The sequence below is a fragment of the Microtus pennsylvanicus genome, chromosome 16 (genome assembly GCF_037038515.1).
Source record: "Microtus pennsylvanicus isolate mMicPen1 chromosome 16, mMicPen1.hap1, whole genome shotgun sequence".
NCBI classification, from domain to species: Eukaryota; Metazoa; Chordata; class Mammalia; order Rodentia; family Cricetidae; genus Microtus; species Microtus pennsylvanicus.
The window spans coordinates 13,763,516-13,782,075 of NC_134594.1; the positions used below are offsets into that span (position 1 = coordinate 13,763,516).

The 18,560-nt window shown below is 44.8% G+C and overlaps 2 protein-coding genes across 4 annotated transcripts in view; one reads left to right on the top strand and one right to left on the bottom strand.

Annotated features, from left to right (window-relative positions):
* Window positions 1–7,155, top strand: part of Fgf2 (fibroblast growth factor 2) — a 55,895-nt gene extending 48,740 nt beyond the window's left edge. Inside the window, exon 3 of the mRNA XM_075950864.1 lies at window positions 1,448–7,155. Coding sequence (XP_075806979.1) covers window positions 1,448–1,633 — 186 coding nt within the window. The 3' untranslated portion in view covers window positions 1,634–7,155. The remainder of the gene's footprint in view (window positions 1–1,447) is intronic.
* On the bottom strand, window positions 1,967–18,391 carry Nudt6 (nudix hydrolase 6). Of its 3 annotated transcripts, none has more exons than XM_075950861.1 (5): window positions 18,081–18,391; window positions 15,187–15,390; window positions 9,748–9,803; window positions 6,582–6,636; window positions 1,967–2,364 (listed from the first exon to the last, which is right to left on the bottom strand). In XM_075950861.1, the coding sequence occupies exons 1-5, from the start codon at window positions 18,133–18,135 to the stop codon at window positions 1,967–1,969; spliced, it is 768 nt and encodes a 255-aa protein (XP_075806976.1). In that variant the 5' UTR covers window positions 18,136–18,391. The 3 variants fall into 3 exon arrangements, with proteins under 3 accessions (XP_075806976.1, XP_075806977.1, XP_075806978.1); XM_075950862.1 differs by lacking the exon at window positions 18,081–18,391 and adding an exon at window positions 17,624–18,047; XM_075950863.1 differs by lacking the exons at window positions 15,187–15,390; window positions 18,081–18,391 and adding an exon at window positions 11,074–11,095.
* Window positions 18,392–18,560: the final 169 nt, after the last annotated feature.

Here is an 18,560-nt window from a genome sequence, read left to right on the forward strand (position 1 = left end):
TGAGGCCAGCCTGGTCTGCAGAGTGAGTTCCAGGGCAGCCAGGGCTGTTACACAGAGAAACCCTGTCTCAAAAAAACAAGAAAAAAAAAAACCCAAACAAACCAAAAAAGAAACCAGTACATCCTGGGTTGGTTATTCTTCAGAAGCCAGTGTGTTTGATTGCGTATTCTTCGGGAAGGCGTATGTTCTAGAGTGCTTGTTCTTTGTCACTGGCTGGCATGTGGAGATGGTCAATTGCACCCCATTCACTGTCTCAGACAACCTTAGATGTTTCTACAGTGCAAACTAAGCAACTTTAGCCACTGCCAACGCTTGTGACTTCAGGGAACTTACTCTGTTCCCCATTCATTGTAGAAAGAGTACTCTGAGTTACCTTTTAACACTCTTTCCCTTAACCCCACGAAAAATGGAAAACTGAAAATGTCTAACTGTAAAGTTGCCCCAGGGATGAAGTGTGTGTGAGCCATACCTGGAGGCACTTCCCTCCCTCTGGTTCTTGTACAGCACGTGGCCCTCCTGGGGTGGTTCTAGGCACAGCACGTGGCCCTCCTGGGGTGGTTTTAGGCACAGCACGTGGCCCTCCTGGGGTGGCTCTAGGTACAGCATGGTGCCCTCCTGGGGTGGCTCTAGGCACAGCACGTGGCCCTCCTGGGGTGGTTCTAGGCACAGCACGTGGCCCTCCTGGGGTGGTTCTAGGCACAGCACGTGGCCCTCCTGGGGTGGTTCTAGGCACAGCACGTGGCCCTCCTGGGGTGGTTCTAGGCACAGCACGTGGCCCTCCTGGGGTGGTTTTAGGCACAGCACGTGGCCCTCCTGGGGTGGCTCTAGGTACAGCACGTGGCCCTCCTGGGGTGGTTCTAGGCACAGCATGGTGCCCTCCTGGGGTGGTTCTAGGCACAGCACGTGGCCCTCCTGGGGTGGTTCTAGGCACAGCACGTGGCCCTCCTGGGGTGGCTCTAGGTACAGCATGGTGCCCTCCTGGGGTGGCTCTAGGCACAGCACGTGGCCCTCCTGGGGTGGTTCTAGGTACAGCATGGTGCCCTCCTGGGGTGGTTCTAGGCACAGCATGTGGCCCTCCTGGGGTGGCTCTAGGCACAGCACGTGACCCTCCTGGGGTGGTTCTAGGTACAGCACGTGGCCCTCCTGGGGCGGTTCTTGTACAGCACGTGGCCCTCCTGGGGTGGTTCTAGGCACAGCACGTGACCCTCCTGGGGTGGTTCTAGGTACCGCATGGTGTCCTCCTGCGGGTCCCTGAATAGGTGTAAAGTTCTGAGTCTGGGGCAGTCTGAACTTTCCCTCCATGTGGGCTGCTCCGACCCCGCTGTCTGATCCTAGGGCTGGCATGGTCCCTGGGCTACCACTGTCCAGGAGGCGCACTCCTACCGTCTCGCCACATCTTCACCTATAGCCTTGCTCACGTGGTTATCTTGCTGTCCTTCTTTTTCAGAAGTGCGTTACAGAAGAGTGTTTCTTTTTTGAACGACTGGAATCTAATAACTACAATACTTACCGGTCAAGGAAATACTCCGGTTGGTACGTGGCACTGAAACGAACTGGGCAGTATAAACTCGGATCCAAAACGGGACCTGGGCAGAAGGCCATACTGTTTCTTCCCATGTCTGCTAAGAGCTGATTCACTTTAGAAACTGTTAATGAGAGAAACGAATGTACGCAACTAAGTTTGGACGCCTGGATAAAAACTCATTATGTAACAGTAAGATACTTAACCGTTACCTCAGTAAAGAAAAGCAACAATTTTTGGAAAAAAGTTTAGAATTCTCCCTTTTATAGCTTTAGTTGTGACCCAGTGATGATCAGAGCCACAATATTTTTCATTTATTTTCTTTATTAGAAAAGAGGATTTAAAGCGATGTGCATTTACAAATTTCCATCATGGAAATCATGTATGTGAGAAAGAAAGCTGGTGCCAGGTATGAGCCGCAGACTGTGCCCACCTTTGGTTCACTCAATCTGTCCCCGTGGTGGCTGTGTAACTCTCCGGCAGTTCCCTGTGATAGAGTTTGTAGAACAGGCCTGTGTACACTGCCGGGAGTTCCTCCATGCTGAGGTCAATTTTGTCAAACCCTTCCCTGTGTCCATATAGCAACAGCTTAGCTACCCTGCTGGTTATAGGGGTTGTGTTTTTAGTCCTGGCCAGGTTTTCTAGATCCATCCATTCACACTTCAAGCATTCCTGCCGGCAGAAGTTGATGGTGAAGGAACACGGCTGCAGGCGGCAGATCAGGTACAAGTCTGACTTCCCGAAGGCTCCAGGGTGCCTGTGCTGCTGCCGGATGCTCAGCAGAGACCTGAATTCTGACTTCACCCCAGTCTCTTCAAACACCTCTCGGACTGCTGTGTCGCCTACGTGAAAGAGAGAAACAGACAGAGATTTCGTTCCTGGAGATGCTGTCAAAGGTTTTCAGTGAAAATCTGGAAGGTTAAAAGCAAAACTTTGTCTTCGAACTGCTTTCTTGACGTTGTGAGATGCACTTTGTATTTAAGGTGCCTCTGAGACACTGAGGGTCTCCTTGGAGGCTATGCATGCGTCAACACATCATCTGGTTCCCAGAGGCAAGAAGACACTTGCAAACACAGCTGCAGTTAATCTTCTGCTAAATCCTTCAGGAATCTGTAGTGCTGAGCTTACTTGAGTGATCAGTGAATGGACTCTGACTTGTTTGTGATCTAAGCCCACTGCCCCACAGGGCAAGGCCCTTCACCATGGTTATGCCCCCTCCTAGCCGCCGGTGGAGCCTAGCCTGATTTGGAAACTGCTTTCTCTTGAGATCAGATTCCAAAGAACTTGGGATTCAACCCCTCAACACCAAAATGCAATAGCTGTTTAATCAAACATTTTCATAAGGCTAGAAGTGCACATAATTTTATAATACAACAAGGGTTTTCACATTTTATAAATATTTTTAATTAAATACAAATTTCCATGGCAGGACTTTCATTGCCATTAACATAGGTTTATGTCCAGGAAGACTGCCTGAATGGACTTCACTAGTTCTGATGCTCTATAGCTCCCTGTCCTAATCGCTTTTCTGGTCCTCTTTAGAATTATTATAGATTCTTTAACACCCTCTAATGCCTCGCTGGATGTTTGCCAAATAGCACATAAGTTTGTCTTGCCAGTAAATCGACTAATAATGTCGATGCGATGAAGAGCTATCAAAAGCACATAGTTCCTGTGCACACAAACCACAGACTGTCTTCCCTGCCCCCTGGGCACATACCCGCACCTAAGACATGCTCTTGTTTCTAAGAAACAGTCCTAGAAAGGCTCACAGGAACAATATCTTACTCTAAAACACAAGACATCTATCCACCATTCTTTAATTATATACTGACTTCCCTGTGACTGAGATTTGTCCATAGGTTAAGCATGGTTAGAAATTACATTTCATAACCGAAAGCACCAAGACAAGGCATACCTTGTCTACACCGTGTAGATACCTGCTTCGGCGTGTGTGAGATGCTGGGTTCAGATCCTGGTACCACATAATGAGAGGGAGGGAACAATGGCATCAAAGAACATTCTAGGCTCACAAAGTCTCTGGTAAGAAAATAGTTTTCATCTAGCATACATTATTAAATTTATTATTAAAAATTGTGGCACTAGTCTTAAATGTTTATATAGTGGCCTCTAACTCTTGTTTAAATATATATAGTCTTTAATATGCATATATATACATATATATGTATGTATCTCTAAATGCTCTGAAAATGACCTTAGGGATCCCGCTCAGTTCTTAGCACCACTAATCTGACCAGCTGTCTTAAATGACAGAAACAGGACAGGGTAAACGGGAGAGTGAGTGTCCTGCTTAGCAGTCACTATAGCGCATGGTGGCGGCAGGACAGACACTGCTTGGGTAGACCAACTAGCCGAAACCAGAAAATGCAAGCCAGTACTTTTGTTTCTGAGATGTGGGACATCCTCCCCTTACACTTCAAAATGGAAGCCTCCCCCTCAGTTCCAACGTGAATTTAAATTTATCACGATAAACTGTTGTTTCTTTCCAATTATTTTAACAGACTTTAAACTCAGCTGAAATAACAGTCACTGTGTGTGCATAATCTAGAAGCTCATTTTTGCTGCTGAAGAGGTACATGCTTGACTGTCAGGCTGGACTGCTGAACAGTAGGACAGGGCAGAGGCTCCAATTTCTCCTGTTTTGTAGGACGTAATGATAGGTGTCTTGAGATGATCTAAGTGATGGGAAACTTTCTTTCTGTGAGCTCCCTCGGGCCCTGCTGAACATCCCTGATTGCTGAAACAGAATTTGGTTTTCACCCATGGTAATATCATATTTTAGGAAGGCATTTTGTTCCTTTGAATTGTACAAGACACCTTTAAACTCTATACTTAAAAACTTCTATTGGTTTCGCATTTTCCCAATTCAATTTCTTAAAAAACTCTTGGCATATCAATGTTTTACCTACCTACCATTACCAGAGAACGAAAGATTCCAAACAAATGAGTTCCCAAACTAACTAGCATTTATTTACTGGTATTTAACTGGCTAATTACCAAACAGTAAATATCAAACTGTTCAGGATGGCAGCATTCCAAAAGTGCAGTTCATGCCTTCCTAAACAGAGGTGTCAAGAATCTAATCTCCAGGTGGTCTAAACAATCTGACTTCTTCATTAGAGAACGAGTACTTTGTCCTGGAGATCACTAGAAACAGGCTGTAGAAGAGAATTCCAAGGCTACGGTGAATACCAACTTCCGCTTTACTTCAGATAAGTTATTTTGTTAACCACAGATACTTAAAAAAAAAAACTAGTAGGGCATTTAAAATGATTTAGGCTTAAAGGTAAGATTCTGGAATTATACTTAAACCTGAATTTACACATACTTAACTTGAAACTGTGTTTTTTCATTTACATCTAAGTCTGTCTGAAATTCTTAGGATCTACTGGAGTTCAAAGGAAAATAAACCCACCTCAATACATTTGAAAAGGCATGTCCCAAGAAGGAAAGGCACATGGGGCTGCAGACAGCTTCCCCTCTGTGCAGGGTGAGAAAGCTAGACTTGAGTTACCTTGTTCACACACACTCACATACCACATAGGTAACGGGAGAAAATGAAGAAGGTGGCCTTATAGAAAAATGGCCTTGGCTCTCAGTATTTGGCACCCCTACAAAATACAGATATTTTTTGAAGACATGGTCTAAGTAGCACAGGGTGGCCCGAAACACCATCCTCCTGCCTCAGCCTCCTTAGTAGTCGGCTAAATAGGCATGTGCCATCACGCCAAGGTCCCCAGAATACACAGTGTCAACAGACTGCCTGCCAGAGAACTCAGCAGTCAGCGAGCATCTAAAACCAAGGTTTGCTTCACACACCTGAATGTCATCAACGTGCTTATGGCTTGTTAGGAGCTGGCCACGTAAACACATACAGGGCGTTTGGATCTATGTAAGGAGCTGGCCACGTAAACACATACAGGGCATTTGGATCTATGTAAGGAGCTGGCCACGTAAACACATACAGGGCATTTGGATCTCTGTTAGGAGCTGGCCACGTAAACACATACAGGGCATTTGGATCTCTGTTAGGAGCTGGCCACGTAAACACATACAGGGCATTTGGATCTATGTAAGGAGCTGGCCACGTAAACACATACAGGGCATTTGGATCTCTGTTAGGAGCTGGCCACGTAAATACATACAGGGCATTTGGATCTATGTAAGGAGCTGGCCACGTAAACACATACAGGGCATTTGGATCTATGTAAGGAGCTGGCCACGTAAACACATACAGGGCATTTGGATCTATGTAAGGTGTAAACTCAGACTTCATGGACATACACTCAAGGAGACTGCTTCATACAGTGCTGGTTAAAGAGAAATGAGGATGTGCATGTTAAAGGAGGGATCTTTGAGAAATAATATTAATATCTAATGTATTATTTGCTGATCAGGATAATATTGAATTTAACCTAATGGTTTAAGGAACAGCCTAATTCTATATTTTGAAGATCAGTAACTGAGTACTTAGCTTCCATCCTATCTCCCTATAAGCTGATTTGGTGGGAGAGGGGAGATACGTCATTTCTCACTTGAGACTTCCTCATAAGGTATTTTGAGGATAATAATAAAACATATTATTATGTTTTAGATTATTCGTAAATAGTTGGCAAAAATTTTAAAAGATAATTATATCACTATTTCCTTGTGGTTGGCTTTATTATATTTCAAGCTCATTTTTAAATTATTATTCACCCATATGTGACCATAATGTTGTCAAGAATTCAAAATTTAATAATTTTAGCCCTATTTAAGAAACCTTTATAGTGAACTTTACTGACAAACGTCTCAGGTCGCTCCTTTCCCTATGGCCACAGAACGCCCTGGACAGGTGTGTTAATGCTCCCCTAGGGCTGAGGTGTGCCAGAAAACGCATGCTCACTGTGCATCAGCACTCACGAAATCTGCCTAAAAATTTCTGACTTGGTCTGAACCAATTAGAAAATTTAAATTCTTATTCTTAGATATAAAGCAGAAAAGGAAACATGAATTTTCCAAACATTTTCAACCTTATCAGAAATACATAAATACATACCGATATCTTCTCCAGGCTCTGACAGGCCTCCTGGAAACTTCCACATATTTTTCAGCTGCAGTACAAAGTAAATAAATAGCTCTCATTCTCTCCGGCCTCTCTCTGCCGCTCCTACCCTAGTCCACCCGCAGCTGGTTATGGTAGTAAAAACGTGTTTATTTTACTCTATTTCCTCAGCTTTCTTACTACTGCAGTTTTTCTCATCTGAGGGTGATGGTGATTGATGAAATCTTTCCCTCTTACTCTTCAGGAAGCAGAAGCGGTGTGATTCAGCTAATGTGATAACCTTATATTACTGAACCTTTGGAGGGAAATATCTATTGATTTGTGTACTTTACAGAACTCGGCTGCTAGTTGAATATGAACAATAGGATCTTACAGATGCTGCTATAAGTAGAGTACAGATTAAATGTAACCACCAAGGTTTGCTACTCCGTAGAGTTTTACATGCATTTACTGTATCTGTTTCTGTTCAGAGATTACTCAAGACTTCTGCGTGTTAATAGTTTTATGTAAAATGTTACTGCTTTTTATGAATAGTGTGAATAAAATTACTTTGGTTTCTTGACTATCATTTCTTTGTATTTTCCCATTGATCACTTCTAATTTGGGGGGGGGGGAGGAGGATGCTAAGGAGGTAAACCTGATCTCTGGAAGAAATAAGGATAGGGTGAAATAATTATGAGCTGGCACCAGACAGTTTATTCAAGGCTGACATGATTTGTCTCTTTGTAGAATTCTTCTGTTATGTGTTCAGCGTACTATAAATCTCAAGAATGATGTGACCTCATAAACTAGCAGATCTCATACTCTTCATTCGTAAAACCTTTGTGGACCTTATACTGTGCGCTGTGCCCTCTGGCTTCCTGGAAGTGTGCTTCTGAGAGCATGCATCACCTCTCAGCTACGTGGACTTGGAGGCCTGTGGCAGGGTTCCTGCTTTCCATACACTGTTGCTTACTTGGTACAGGATCCAAGCTTTCCATCCTTCTGTGTCCAGCTCAGGCCTGACATGAACTCATAAAGCATATTATGCCTCACTTTACTAGCATCGAGATCTCTCTCATCTGCAAGGATACATTGTCTTTTGGGTCACACTTTGAAATGGTTCTGGAAGCTTTGTTTTTCTGGAAACTCCTATCTGTAATAAGAATGAATGATGCCATAGGGCATTTGAGAACTTGGTATTATTATGACATTGGCTGCCCATACACCGCCTTTCTGTTTTCACAGCAAAGCCTGACAGTGCCTACGATTTGCATTTTAAACCTAAACCCGTGTCTGGCTCCCAGGGTCCCACACATGGGTCCTACCATGTCTGTCAATCACATTGCCTGCTCTCCAGTCATTACCATTAAATGGATACATTTATGTCCAATCCAAACATAAACCTTACTAAAGGCTAGGTCCAGTACTACCTTAGGAACTGCGTAAGTTTATGTTGATGGTAGAAAGTTTTGTTTGGGTCAGAGATGTGACTTTAAGCCTCATAAGTTACTTAGGATAATTTCAGATAGCGTTTCTGAGAAATTATGATGTTGTAAGTGTATATAATAAGGAAAATGTTTAATTTTGTTCATCAGTGTTTAACGAAGGGTCCGAAAGTGTAGAGTTAGATATTCTTGCTGGGCTGGCTATGGCTCAGAGGCGGCACTGGCCCCGACTTGATTCCCAGCATCACAGAAGTAGAAAAGGCATTCTCCCTCACGTTGACATCAATGCCAAGCATGAAAACATTTATCTTTTTAATTATTTATCTTATGTGCATTGGTGTGAAGATGTCAGATCCCCTGGAAGAGGAGTTACAGGCAGTTGTGAGCTGCCATGGGAGTGCTGGGAATTGAACTTGGGTCCTCTAGAAGAGCAGCCAGTGCTCTAAACCACAGAGCTGTCTCTCCAGCCCGTGAAAGCATTTCTAATTGTGGTTTTCCTCTTAATCTTTGATGCTTCTAGTAGCTTGGACTCCCCCTTTGACCTTTATGTACTGTTGCCGGTCTCTCAGGAGAAATCCCACCACCAGCATTCCTGACCACAGTGACGGTTCTGCATGGCATCCTTCACACAGTCAATTCTAATTTCTCAGTTTATTTCTCTAGCCTTTAAATTTTTAAAAATTATTTTAAATTTTTATTTATGGGTACGAATTCTCTGTCTCTCTCTCTCTCTCTCTCTCTGTCTCTCTCTCTCTCTTCTCTCTCTCTCTCTCTCTCTCTCTCTCTCTCTCTCTCTCTCTGTGTGTGTGTGTGTGTGTGTGTGTGTGTGTGTGTTACATGGCTGAGAGCACCAGAAGGGGTCAAATTCCCACAAGCCATAGTTAGAGGTGACTGTGAGCCTCCTGACATGGGTGCTGTGAGCCAAACTCTAGTTTGAGTAGCATTTCTGAACCATTTCTCTAGCGCCTAGCCTTTTATTTCTTTTCTTTTTCCTCCCCTCATCTCCTCCTCTCCCATGCTCCTTCTCTCCTCTCCTTTTTTTTTTTTTTATGTAGCTTTGGTGTCTCCTCTCCTTCTTACCCCAGTAAGAAACTCCACCAGTCTGAGTTTGAAATGTCACATCCGCTGAAGCATCTCTGGAGGCTCTTAGGGCCAAGAATCCGTTCTGCAACTGTCTAGAGACTGAGCTGCAGGGCTGTCAGGATGGCATGTCCTCAATCTCTGTCCTCGCCATACTGGGAGCAGAGCTGGCAATGCTCAGGATGCTCCCTCAGTAATGTGTCTTCCCAGTAAACACCATCAGCTGTGATATTCTACAGTCATGAGGAAGCAAGACCCTGAGGATCTCACTGGCAATGCTCAGGATGCTCCCTCAGTAATGTGTCTTCCCAGTAAACACCATCAGCTGTGATATTCTACAGTCATGAGGAAGCAAGACCCTGAGGATCTCACTGGCAATGCTCAGGATGCTCCCTCAGTAATGTGTCTTCCCAGTAAACACCATCAGCTGTGATATTCTACAGTCATGAGGAAGCACGACCCTGAGGATCTCACTGGCACTTTCAGGCCTCTATCTCGACTCGATTTAAATATCTAAGTGTTCTATAACTGCTCAGAAATAACTATTAAAGTATCTCTCAGTATTCCTTTAGCCAGCTCAACATTTCTGCTACATGATCTTTTTCCCTAGGGAGAGTATCTAGAAAGCAATCTACAAGGCAGGGACAACTTACTTTATTTCGATCTTGTACAACCAGCACTTTTCTGGTACTATCATCAAACACAGCACCTTTGGGGGGGAAAAGATAATTGCAGAACATTAATTCCATTCGCCTTCAACTCCTCCCACAGTCACCTGTGGTCATTAGGATCCCACCCATATTTGAAGGTCCAGATACCTCAACCAAGAAGACTGTGAAGCACTTCTCCGCTAAGGAGAGCCTTGCTCAGCTGACCAGTTTTCTTTCTTTTTCTCTTCTCTCCTTTCTTCCTGTTTGTTTTCTTTCCTTCCTTCCCTCAACAATTTAGAACTCCCAGGGTACTTACAGCCTATGTTAAACTTGTACTAGAATCATCTGCATAACTTTTACTATAGATTGTCTATGTCTCATGGCACAGATGAACATCTTTTTCATACTTTAATAATTCTCTTTGGTGTTCAGTTATGAGACACCATCTATTGAGTGTTTAGAACTTTCTCTGTCTCACAGATCTAGAAGCTAAGAAGCCCAGAATCATAATGCCGATACATGTAGTGTCTCAGAAGGGCTGCTCCTCAGAGAGAGCGCCCCCACAGGGGGAAGGGGCTCTAATGCCTTGCTGAAGCTCTGCCCATGGGATACAGCCATCTGTGCAGGCCTCACCTATTCATACAGCACCTGGGGACGGGGTCTCTAACCTGACACAAGCATTCATCCCTCAGGACTCAAAGCACTGAAGACACAACTGCACTTCTTGCTCTAATTCTTACTCCTGAAGCACAGTGCAGGCCTCTGCTTCCCGAGAGAGATCCCGACTATCTTGATATCCATCAAGACCTGTCTGAGACCAGTTCCGTTTCCTTACTGTGCACGCATATATTTTATAGCACACTCATACATGGAAAGCTTTATTCTCCATGTGCTTTCATTCCCCCATTCATCATGCACACTGCTCAGTACACTGCGGACTCTGCTAGATGTTAGGACCCAAACCAAATATTTCTATAGTATTTAAATATTTTTACCTTTATATTTGTATGGGTGTTTTGCCTGCATGTATGTCTGTACCATGTGTGTGCGGTACCTAAGGAGGCCAGTGAGGGTGGTGGATACTCTGGGACTGGAGTTACAGAGTATTGTGAGTTACCATGTAGGTGGCAGGAATCAAACTCCTATCCCCTGGAGGAGCACGAAGTGCTTTTAACTGCTGGGCCATCTATCCAGCCCCTGTTTTTAGTATCTTTTGTTTGGGCAATCCTGGGTCAAAACAATAATAACACTTTAATGATTTATAATAGATTCCTTGACATGGGCTAAGTTAACCATATCCATATATGAAGGCATTTTCTATATACTTACCCATTGTTTCAACATTCATTGAGTCTTTTTATGTAACAGACAGAAGTCCTCTGTGTATTAACTGAGCTCCTGTTATGCAGGAGGCATTTCAGCAGGTGCTGGGGATACAGTGGTAAACACAGCAACACCTCCCGAGACCTCATATCCTGTTGTGTGTGGAGGGGAGACAAACTGAAGGTAAGCTACACAGAATGTCAGAGAGGCCACGCTTGTGAAGAGCAAGCCTTTTTGTAACTGAGGGCCAGAGAGATGCTCAGAGGTTAGGAACCTATACCGTCCTTGCAGAGGCCCCGAGTTCAGTTCCCAGCACTCATTTCAGATGCCTTACAACTACTTGTAACTCCAGTTCCTGGGATCTGATGCCCTTCCCTAGTCTCTATGGGTACCTGCTCACACATGGCAGACACGAACACACACATGCTATAAATAAAATTTACTTTAAAAATTCAGCATTAAAAAGTACCTGAAATGAAACACTGCACTTGGTACTTGGAAGCAGGAAAGGACACCAGTAATTGTAATTAACTCCAGTGAGGGAGGGGTCGAAGATGCCAGTCTCATTGGACTTTCCAAGGGTTAGAATGCCAAGAAACCTATTTTTAGATCTGAAGATTTTGTGATTCCCTAGCATCTCTTTTCTTTAATGTATTCACTACCATCATAAATATAGAGTGAAAAGATATTAAACACAATTGGAGCGACCCCTGCTGGCCACAGGACAAAGCATAAAGCAATAGGGGATTAAACAGAAGTTCCTTTCTAGCACATTAGATAGACATGGTGTGGTTCCTGTGCAGTAGCTCAGACATTTGTCATATGGTCACACGAGTGTCCTAAGAAGTGACCGAGTTCACACAGCCATCTGTGGGAGAGCTGGGCTTAATAGTCACGCTTCATTTCAAGTGGGCACTCTCATGGACAGCATTGCTCTATTAAGATACAGCAACTGTTCCGTACTTAACGATGTCATCATCCATCTATCATCCATCCATCCATCATCCTTTCAACCCACCCACCCACACATTCATCCATCTACCCACCCACCCATCCACTCATCCATCATCCATCTATCTACCCATCCATCCATCCATCCATCCATCCATCCATCATCCTTACACCTACCCATCCATTCATCCACTTACCCACCCACACATCCATCCATCTACCCACCCACCCACCCATCCATCCATTCATTCATCCACCCACCCACCCACCCACCCACCCATCCATCCATCCATCCATCCACTCATCCGTCATCCATCTATCTACCCATCCATCCATCCATCCATCATCCTTACACCCACCCACCCATCCATCTATCCATCACCCATGGTATACTGGGTGCCTACTTTGTACTTGGCTCTGTATTTTCTTGAGGAAACAATGGTGAACAAGACACAACATGTCTGGCTTCAGGAAGTTTGCATATTGTTGAGGAGAGTAAGTACATTCATAACTTTGGGTTGCATTGGATGCTATGAAGAGAAACAGATCTGGATAGAGTGTCATAGACTGGTGGAATAGGCATGGAGGAGGTCCCTATCTTAGGTAGGAAGTTTGGGAGCTTTCCTGAAGTCAGCAAAATGCTTCCAATGCAAGCACGGGAAACTGGATCCAGATCCTTCGCTTCCACATAAAAAACCAGGCACAGTGCATCTGCAGACCCAGTGCCAGAAGGTGGAAGATCCTCTTGGCTTGCTACCTCACCAGCCTAGCCAAATCAGTTGCTCTTGGTTATAAACCACAAGGCAGATGGCACCCAAGGTGGCCTACACACACACACACATACACACACACACACACACACACACACACGATGGCTTTGCATGACTTCCAATGAAGCATCAGCCTATCACCAAATGCAGGGGAAGAAGGCTACAGATAGAGCATTAGTACTGGACATTCCCATAAGCTCACTTACAACACTTTAGATATGCAAACCAGCCTAAGACCACATACAGATTACATGCAAAACCCAAATTACTAAGGTAGCCATTAACATGCATTGTTCTTTTATTTATTTAAGAATTCCTTTCTATTTTAGTTTTTTTTCCCTGCAAACCTAAGAATTCCCTTAATCGTGGTCACAAAGGATGGTCCTGAGAGCTGCAGCAACAACAGCCGGCACAGAGAAATTAGCAGGAGTCAGAATCTTGGGGATGGAGGTAGCTGCTCATTTAGCAAGCCCTCTAGGAGATTTTAATGACCTCTGCAATGAGACTTTCCTGTTCCGAAGCCAATGGAGAGTTCAAGGCTCTACACTAGTTATGTTGTTCTCTCAAACCACTACCATTCGGCACAGAAACAATGTAAAAGTGTTAGGGAGTCACAGTCAAACTGCCTGGCCTCACGTTCAACCTAGAAGTTATCCTGCATGACTTTACACGTTTAGTGCGTATTTAATACTAGGATGTGTGAAACAACCATGAGCGTTGTCGTAATCAAGATGGGGTTCCTTGTGTCAATCCTAACAAAAGGAGATAAAGCTGGGAGATTAGGCAGACAAGTTCTTAATATGAATGCCTGATAATAATGATTACGAAGGACTGCTGGAACCAGAGCTGGCTGAAGCCAGCACACAGAGTACCCCACGCCACCATTATCCTTACTGTCTGTGTGCAAGGATTACTCTTTTAAGTACCTGCTCTAATAGTCTCAATTTATCCCCCCCACCCCACCCCAGTGTATGAGACTCTGGCCATGATGCTACAGTACATCTCTACTTGGCTCCTGGAGAGAAGCAGCGGGTTAGGAGGGAGCAGCTGCTAAGCCAGGATGGGACATGCGTCAAGTCCCAGTTGGCAGCTGTCTTGACTGTGCCTACCTACAGAGAGGCCCATAAAGTGATGCCATGGCCAAGACACCATGCATATGTGAGAGGACAGACCTAACCCCTGCCCTGTTTCTCTGTACTATCCCAGGTAGGGAAAATCTGGCTTCTTGTTGTCATCACCCTGTTCCCCACCTTCCAGTCAGAGCATGGGAAAGGTAGGTCAGATCCACTAGGAAGACAGAGCAGATAGCTCTGAGAGAAAGAAAGAAAGAGAGAGAGAGAGAGAGAGAGAGAGAGAGAGAGAGAGAGAGAGAGAGTGTTCTGAGTATGCCTGTGTCTCAAAGAGCCCAAGGACACTCAGCCCAGCACCCTGGCTGAAAGAATATCTCATGTACTCCAAACATATAATGCAAGGAAGACCTGGGAGATTGTGCTTCGGGGTTTAAAGTTTTGCAAAACAGGTTCAGGCACTGTTAAACAAAACATTCATACACAAAAATAAATCTAAGGGCTGAAGAGAAGGGTCAATTGTAAGATTACTGTTGTTCTTGCAAAGGGCCTGAAGTCAGTTCCCAGAATGCACACGGGGGCTCACAACCGCCAGTAACTCCAGTTCCATTTGATCTGACACCCTCTTCTGTCCTCTGCCAGCTTCAGACATTTATGCGGTGTGCTTACATGCATACTGCAAAACACTCACACATATAAAACAACTGGCTGGGTGTGGTGGCACATGCCTTCAATCCCAACACCCTGGAAACATAGGCAGGTGGACGCTGTGGGATGGAGGCTGGCAGGACATACATAGCGAGTTTCAAGCCAGCCAGATCTTGTCTCAAAAATGTTTAATTGAAAAAGAGGCCGAGGACTGGAGAGATGGCTCGCTCAGAGGTTAGTAGCACTCCCTGCTCTTCCAGAGGACCCGAGTTCAATTCTCTCAATTTGCCTCCTTGAATATGCTCCAAATTTACTATGACATGTGTATTCTATTGCAATACACTTGAATCACAAAAAAGTTACTTTCTGGAGAATATCATTGTTTATTTGGGGTGACATATGCTTTATTTCCTTATTCCAATTCAGTGCCACCCCTGAGAAGTGGCGGTCAGTCATCTGTGTGGAACACGCTCAGTGTGGCCTTTCGGAAGCCCGCTCCTCCCGTTCTCTGTGCCACCCTGTGATTCACATGACAGACAGCCTTTGCTGTTTTAAAAGCACGATGCCACAGTCACGCAGTGCTCACTGAACCAGCATCCATGGACAAACTCGCGGCTCAGCTGCCAGAAGACATGGCAAACCTGTGAAATGGTATTTCTGGTAGGCATGGCTCTGAAACTGACCTGCAACTCCTACTTGGTGTGTAGCGTATCCTGGCAGTCTGCTGGGTCCTTCTCCCAGCCAGAGGGTCAGCGTGGAGGAATCGGATTCTGCGTGGTGGAAGTGAAAGCCCAGGGAAGCGGCAGGGGCGATGAAGTGGCTTTGCAGGATGGGGACGTGCAACCATGCAGCCACCCTTCCTTCAGAGCGCCACCGTTGGATGGCAGCTAGAAGAGAGGGAGGGAGATAACAATCTGTAAATCTTTTCTGGGACATGAGCAGTCACTACAGCCCAGTTATGCGATTCTTCTTCACCTATCACTGTACTCGAGTTTATAACCACACCTCCTAAGGACAGGTCAGCACACAGCATAAAGTGGACTTCAAGTAAATATGGGCTTAATGATTTCTTAGTTTCTTCTTTCCAGTGTTGGGGACCAAAGCTAGGGTCCTGCATGCGCTACAGGACATACCACAACCGAGCCACATCCTCACTCCATTCTGTTTCTTTTAATGCCCTTAATTTTATCATTCTTAATGATAATGTTTTTTTAACCCTTCCTGTGAGAGTTCTGATGTTAATTTTTGGTTTACAAACTGTAAGGTGGTTAAAAATAGAAGTAAAAAAAGTCAGAATTCTCTATTACTAGCTTGAAGAAATTTTAAGTTCTTTTTCTTCTGATTTTTGATTTTCACATGTCTACAGCTTATATTATGCCCTTTATAATATGTTAGATATTAAGCAGTCGATAATAGGAAATATCACTATTCTTACAGTGAAAGTGGATTTCTCAACAGCAGCAGCTTCCTTCATGTATCCTATGCTACCCAGCTAACTTTTACTCTAAACATTTGTTATTTAAAACTCTCTTTATTGTAAACACCATTCTGAATATAGATAGGTTTTCTATCTTAGAAATCTTTAATTATTTTATTTTCCTGTGAGATTAAGGCAGAGGTGGCGGCGGGGAGGGGCTCACTTCTTTGAGCCTAAGGTGTCTTAGAAGCTCCCGGTCAGCCAAGAGCTCAGACCTTGAAAGACATGTGACTTGTGGGCGGGGAAATGCGGTGTCACAGCTGAGACCTCAGCAAAGCCTCTCAATCACTGCTCACTCCCCCGCCCTTCATCCCACCTTGGTTCCCAGGTACGTCATTATCCATTTCCTGGTCACCTGCCTTTCTCTTCTCTTCCTTGGCCTTAGGTAAACTCCTCCCTGCTAAGGATCATGGGCTCACCATCTATGGAGGTCAATTTTCCTAGCACAGTGACAATTTGTTGGTCCTTAAGAGACTTCTTGATTTGATCCACCATGAACTATAGCTACAGAATCAGATTCAGATTCTTCCAACTGAATCATTTTTAGTTGAGGTATAATGGCAAAGAGCAAGGTGCATTTGAAGAATTCTGACCTCTTGCAGACACCATAGCCAATGCCTCCATTGAGAACATTTCTACCACACATTCGCCCCCCACCCCACCCCTGTGCTCCTTCCCAGGCAATCCTCCAACCAAATGAAAAGGCTGCCTTCTAAAGCTGTGGTGTTTGATTTTCCCTTTAAACTTTACCTTGGACCATCTGTGTTACCACTGCTTCAACTAAAACACGAGGTTGCCCAGTTCTGGCCTCGCTTAAGTCTTAACTTTTCCTCTCCACTTGTTACCTCAAACCATCTCAAAACTGAACCCAGTGCCCGACGGAGCTTTGTCCAGAGGCCTGTTCATGTCATTCCTCACAGCAGAATTGGGAATCTCAGACCACACTCCGTCAAGAATGCTGTCCTTCCTTTCTGTCCCCCTCTAAGAAGCATGGTCCCTCCCTGCATCTCCACATCTTGTACCTGTCCCTGGCAGCCCAGCTCCTGTATGACCTCTCCAACAAGATTTTCTTAACCACTGCGCAGGTGCTACTATTGCGTGAACTGGAAAACACATGCTGTCTGTGTAACTCCCTAGAATGTATCGCACACCACCTAACCTGCCTGCTGGTTTTCTATTTCTAGTTAAAATGTCATGAACTTGCAATCCTCGAAGTAGAAGCAGGGCTATTTCGCTGCCACTGCAAATCGTATGCGATGCCAGTCATGGTAATTACTTCTGTAATCCTGGTGATCTGGAAGCAGAGGTAGGAGGGTCATGCGTGCGTGATAACATTTGCCTGCCTCAAAACTCCTCTGCCAAGGAAGAGTCTACATAGGGCTATAATATGTAGGGTGATAGCACACTGTAATCCTAACACCTGAGCTGTCCGGAACAAAGCAGCAGTGACCGGATAGTGACCTTTACGTGCAAACATGCTTTAGCAGCCATCACTAACACATGACAATGCTTAGTCTCCTCCAAGAGTCAGGCATCCTATCAGGCTTTCTTCTCTGATTAGTTCTTCTTTACAGGCACTGCCGGTTAGCTTTGTATGACTCCATCACAACAAACTCATAGAGCAGCGTGGAGAAAACACAGACCCAGAGCCAGGGGAAGGTACACACAGCCTCCGTGCCTTGGTGCCATGGTCAACTGGGATGAGCGTGTACGCTTCAGGTTATGAAGATGACATCAAATCCTATTTGTTAGAGTCTTAAAACGATAATTACAGTGAAATGTTTTATTAAAGAAATGCAAAAAAATTGTACTTCATAGCTGAGGGATTTCATTCAGGGTGTCTTTTGCTCATCCGTCCCCAGTAACTAGGGCTGGCTAGCGCTATTCACTAAGAAGTCTTTTCAGGGGTCATCTGGTTAGTGCCTGGGAAAGCTCGTGGAACAGTCTGGGACTTAAACCCTGGACACGTTTCCAAATCCAGCCCACTTTCTGGAGTGGCGCTTGGATTAGCACTGGTCACCGGCACTACAAATCCACACGTGTAAACATCCCAGCGGATGCGTGGATCCGATTCTCCTACTGGGGGTTCTCAGCACTTACTAGCAGGAGAGATGATGTGAAGCAGACTGGTTTGAAGAGGAAGGTGACGCAGCATTGGAGATGCTCACTTGCCATGCTGCTCACAGGGTAAGGTTCATCTGTGGTTGCCTGGTTGTGTGCAAAAAACCTTTCCACAGCCGAACTTCCATACTGTGTTTTCAGTTTGAAAAACAGACTGCTCGAATAAACCACACTTATCCCAAAGTTAGGGCTCCTTCTCTCAAGCTTCCTTTCAGCTACTTGGGCTCATCATATGTTCCTATTGGAAACGGCAAAGCTCTGCGGGTAGAAACAAGAACTGGTTCTTGACCTGTCAGCTCCTACCTGCCCCGACTGGGAGACGGTTTTGCCTAGCAAATACCGTGACAGAATCTAAGTGCCAGCAAAACTAAGGCTGCAAGGTAGCAAACAGTGAGCTTATCAGCATTTCCTAAGAGTTAAAAGTGTGGGTGCAGCGAACCAGCGGCAATCGCAAGGGCG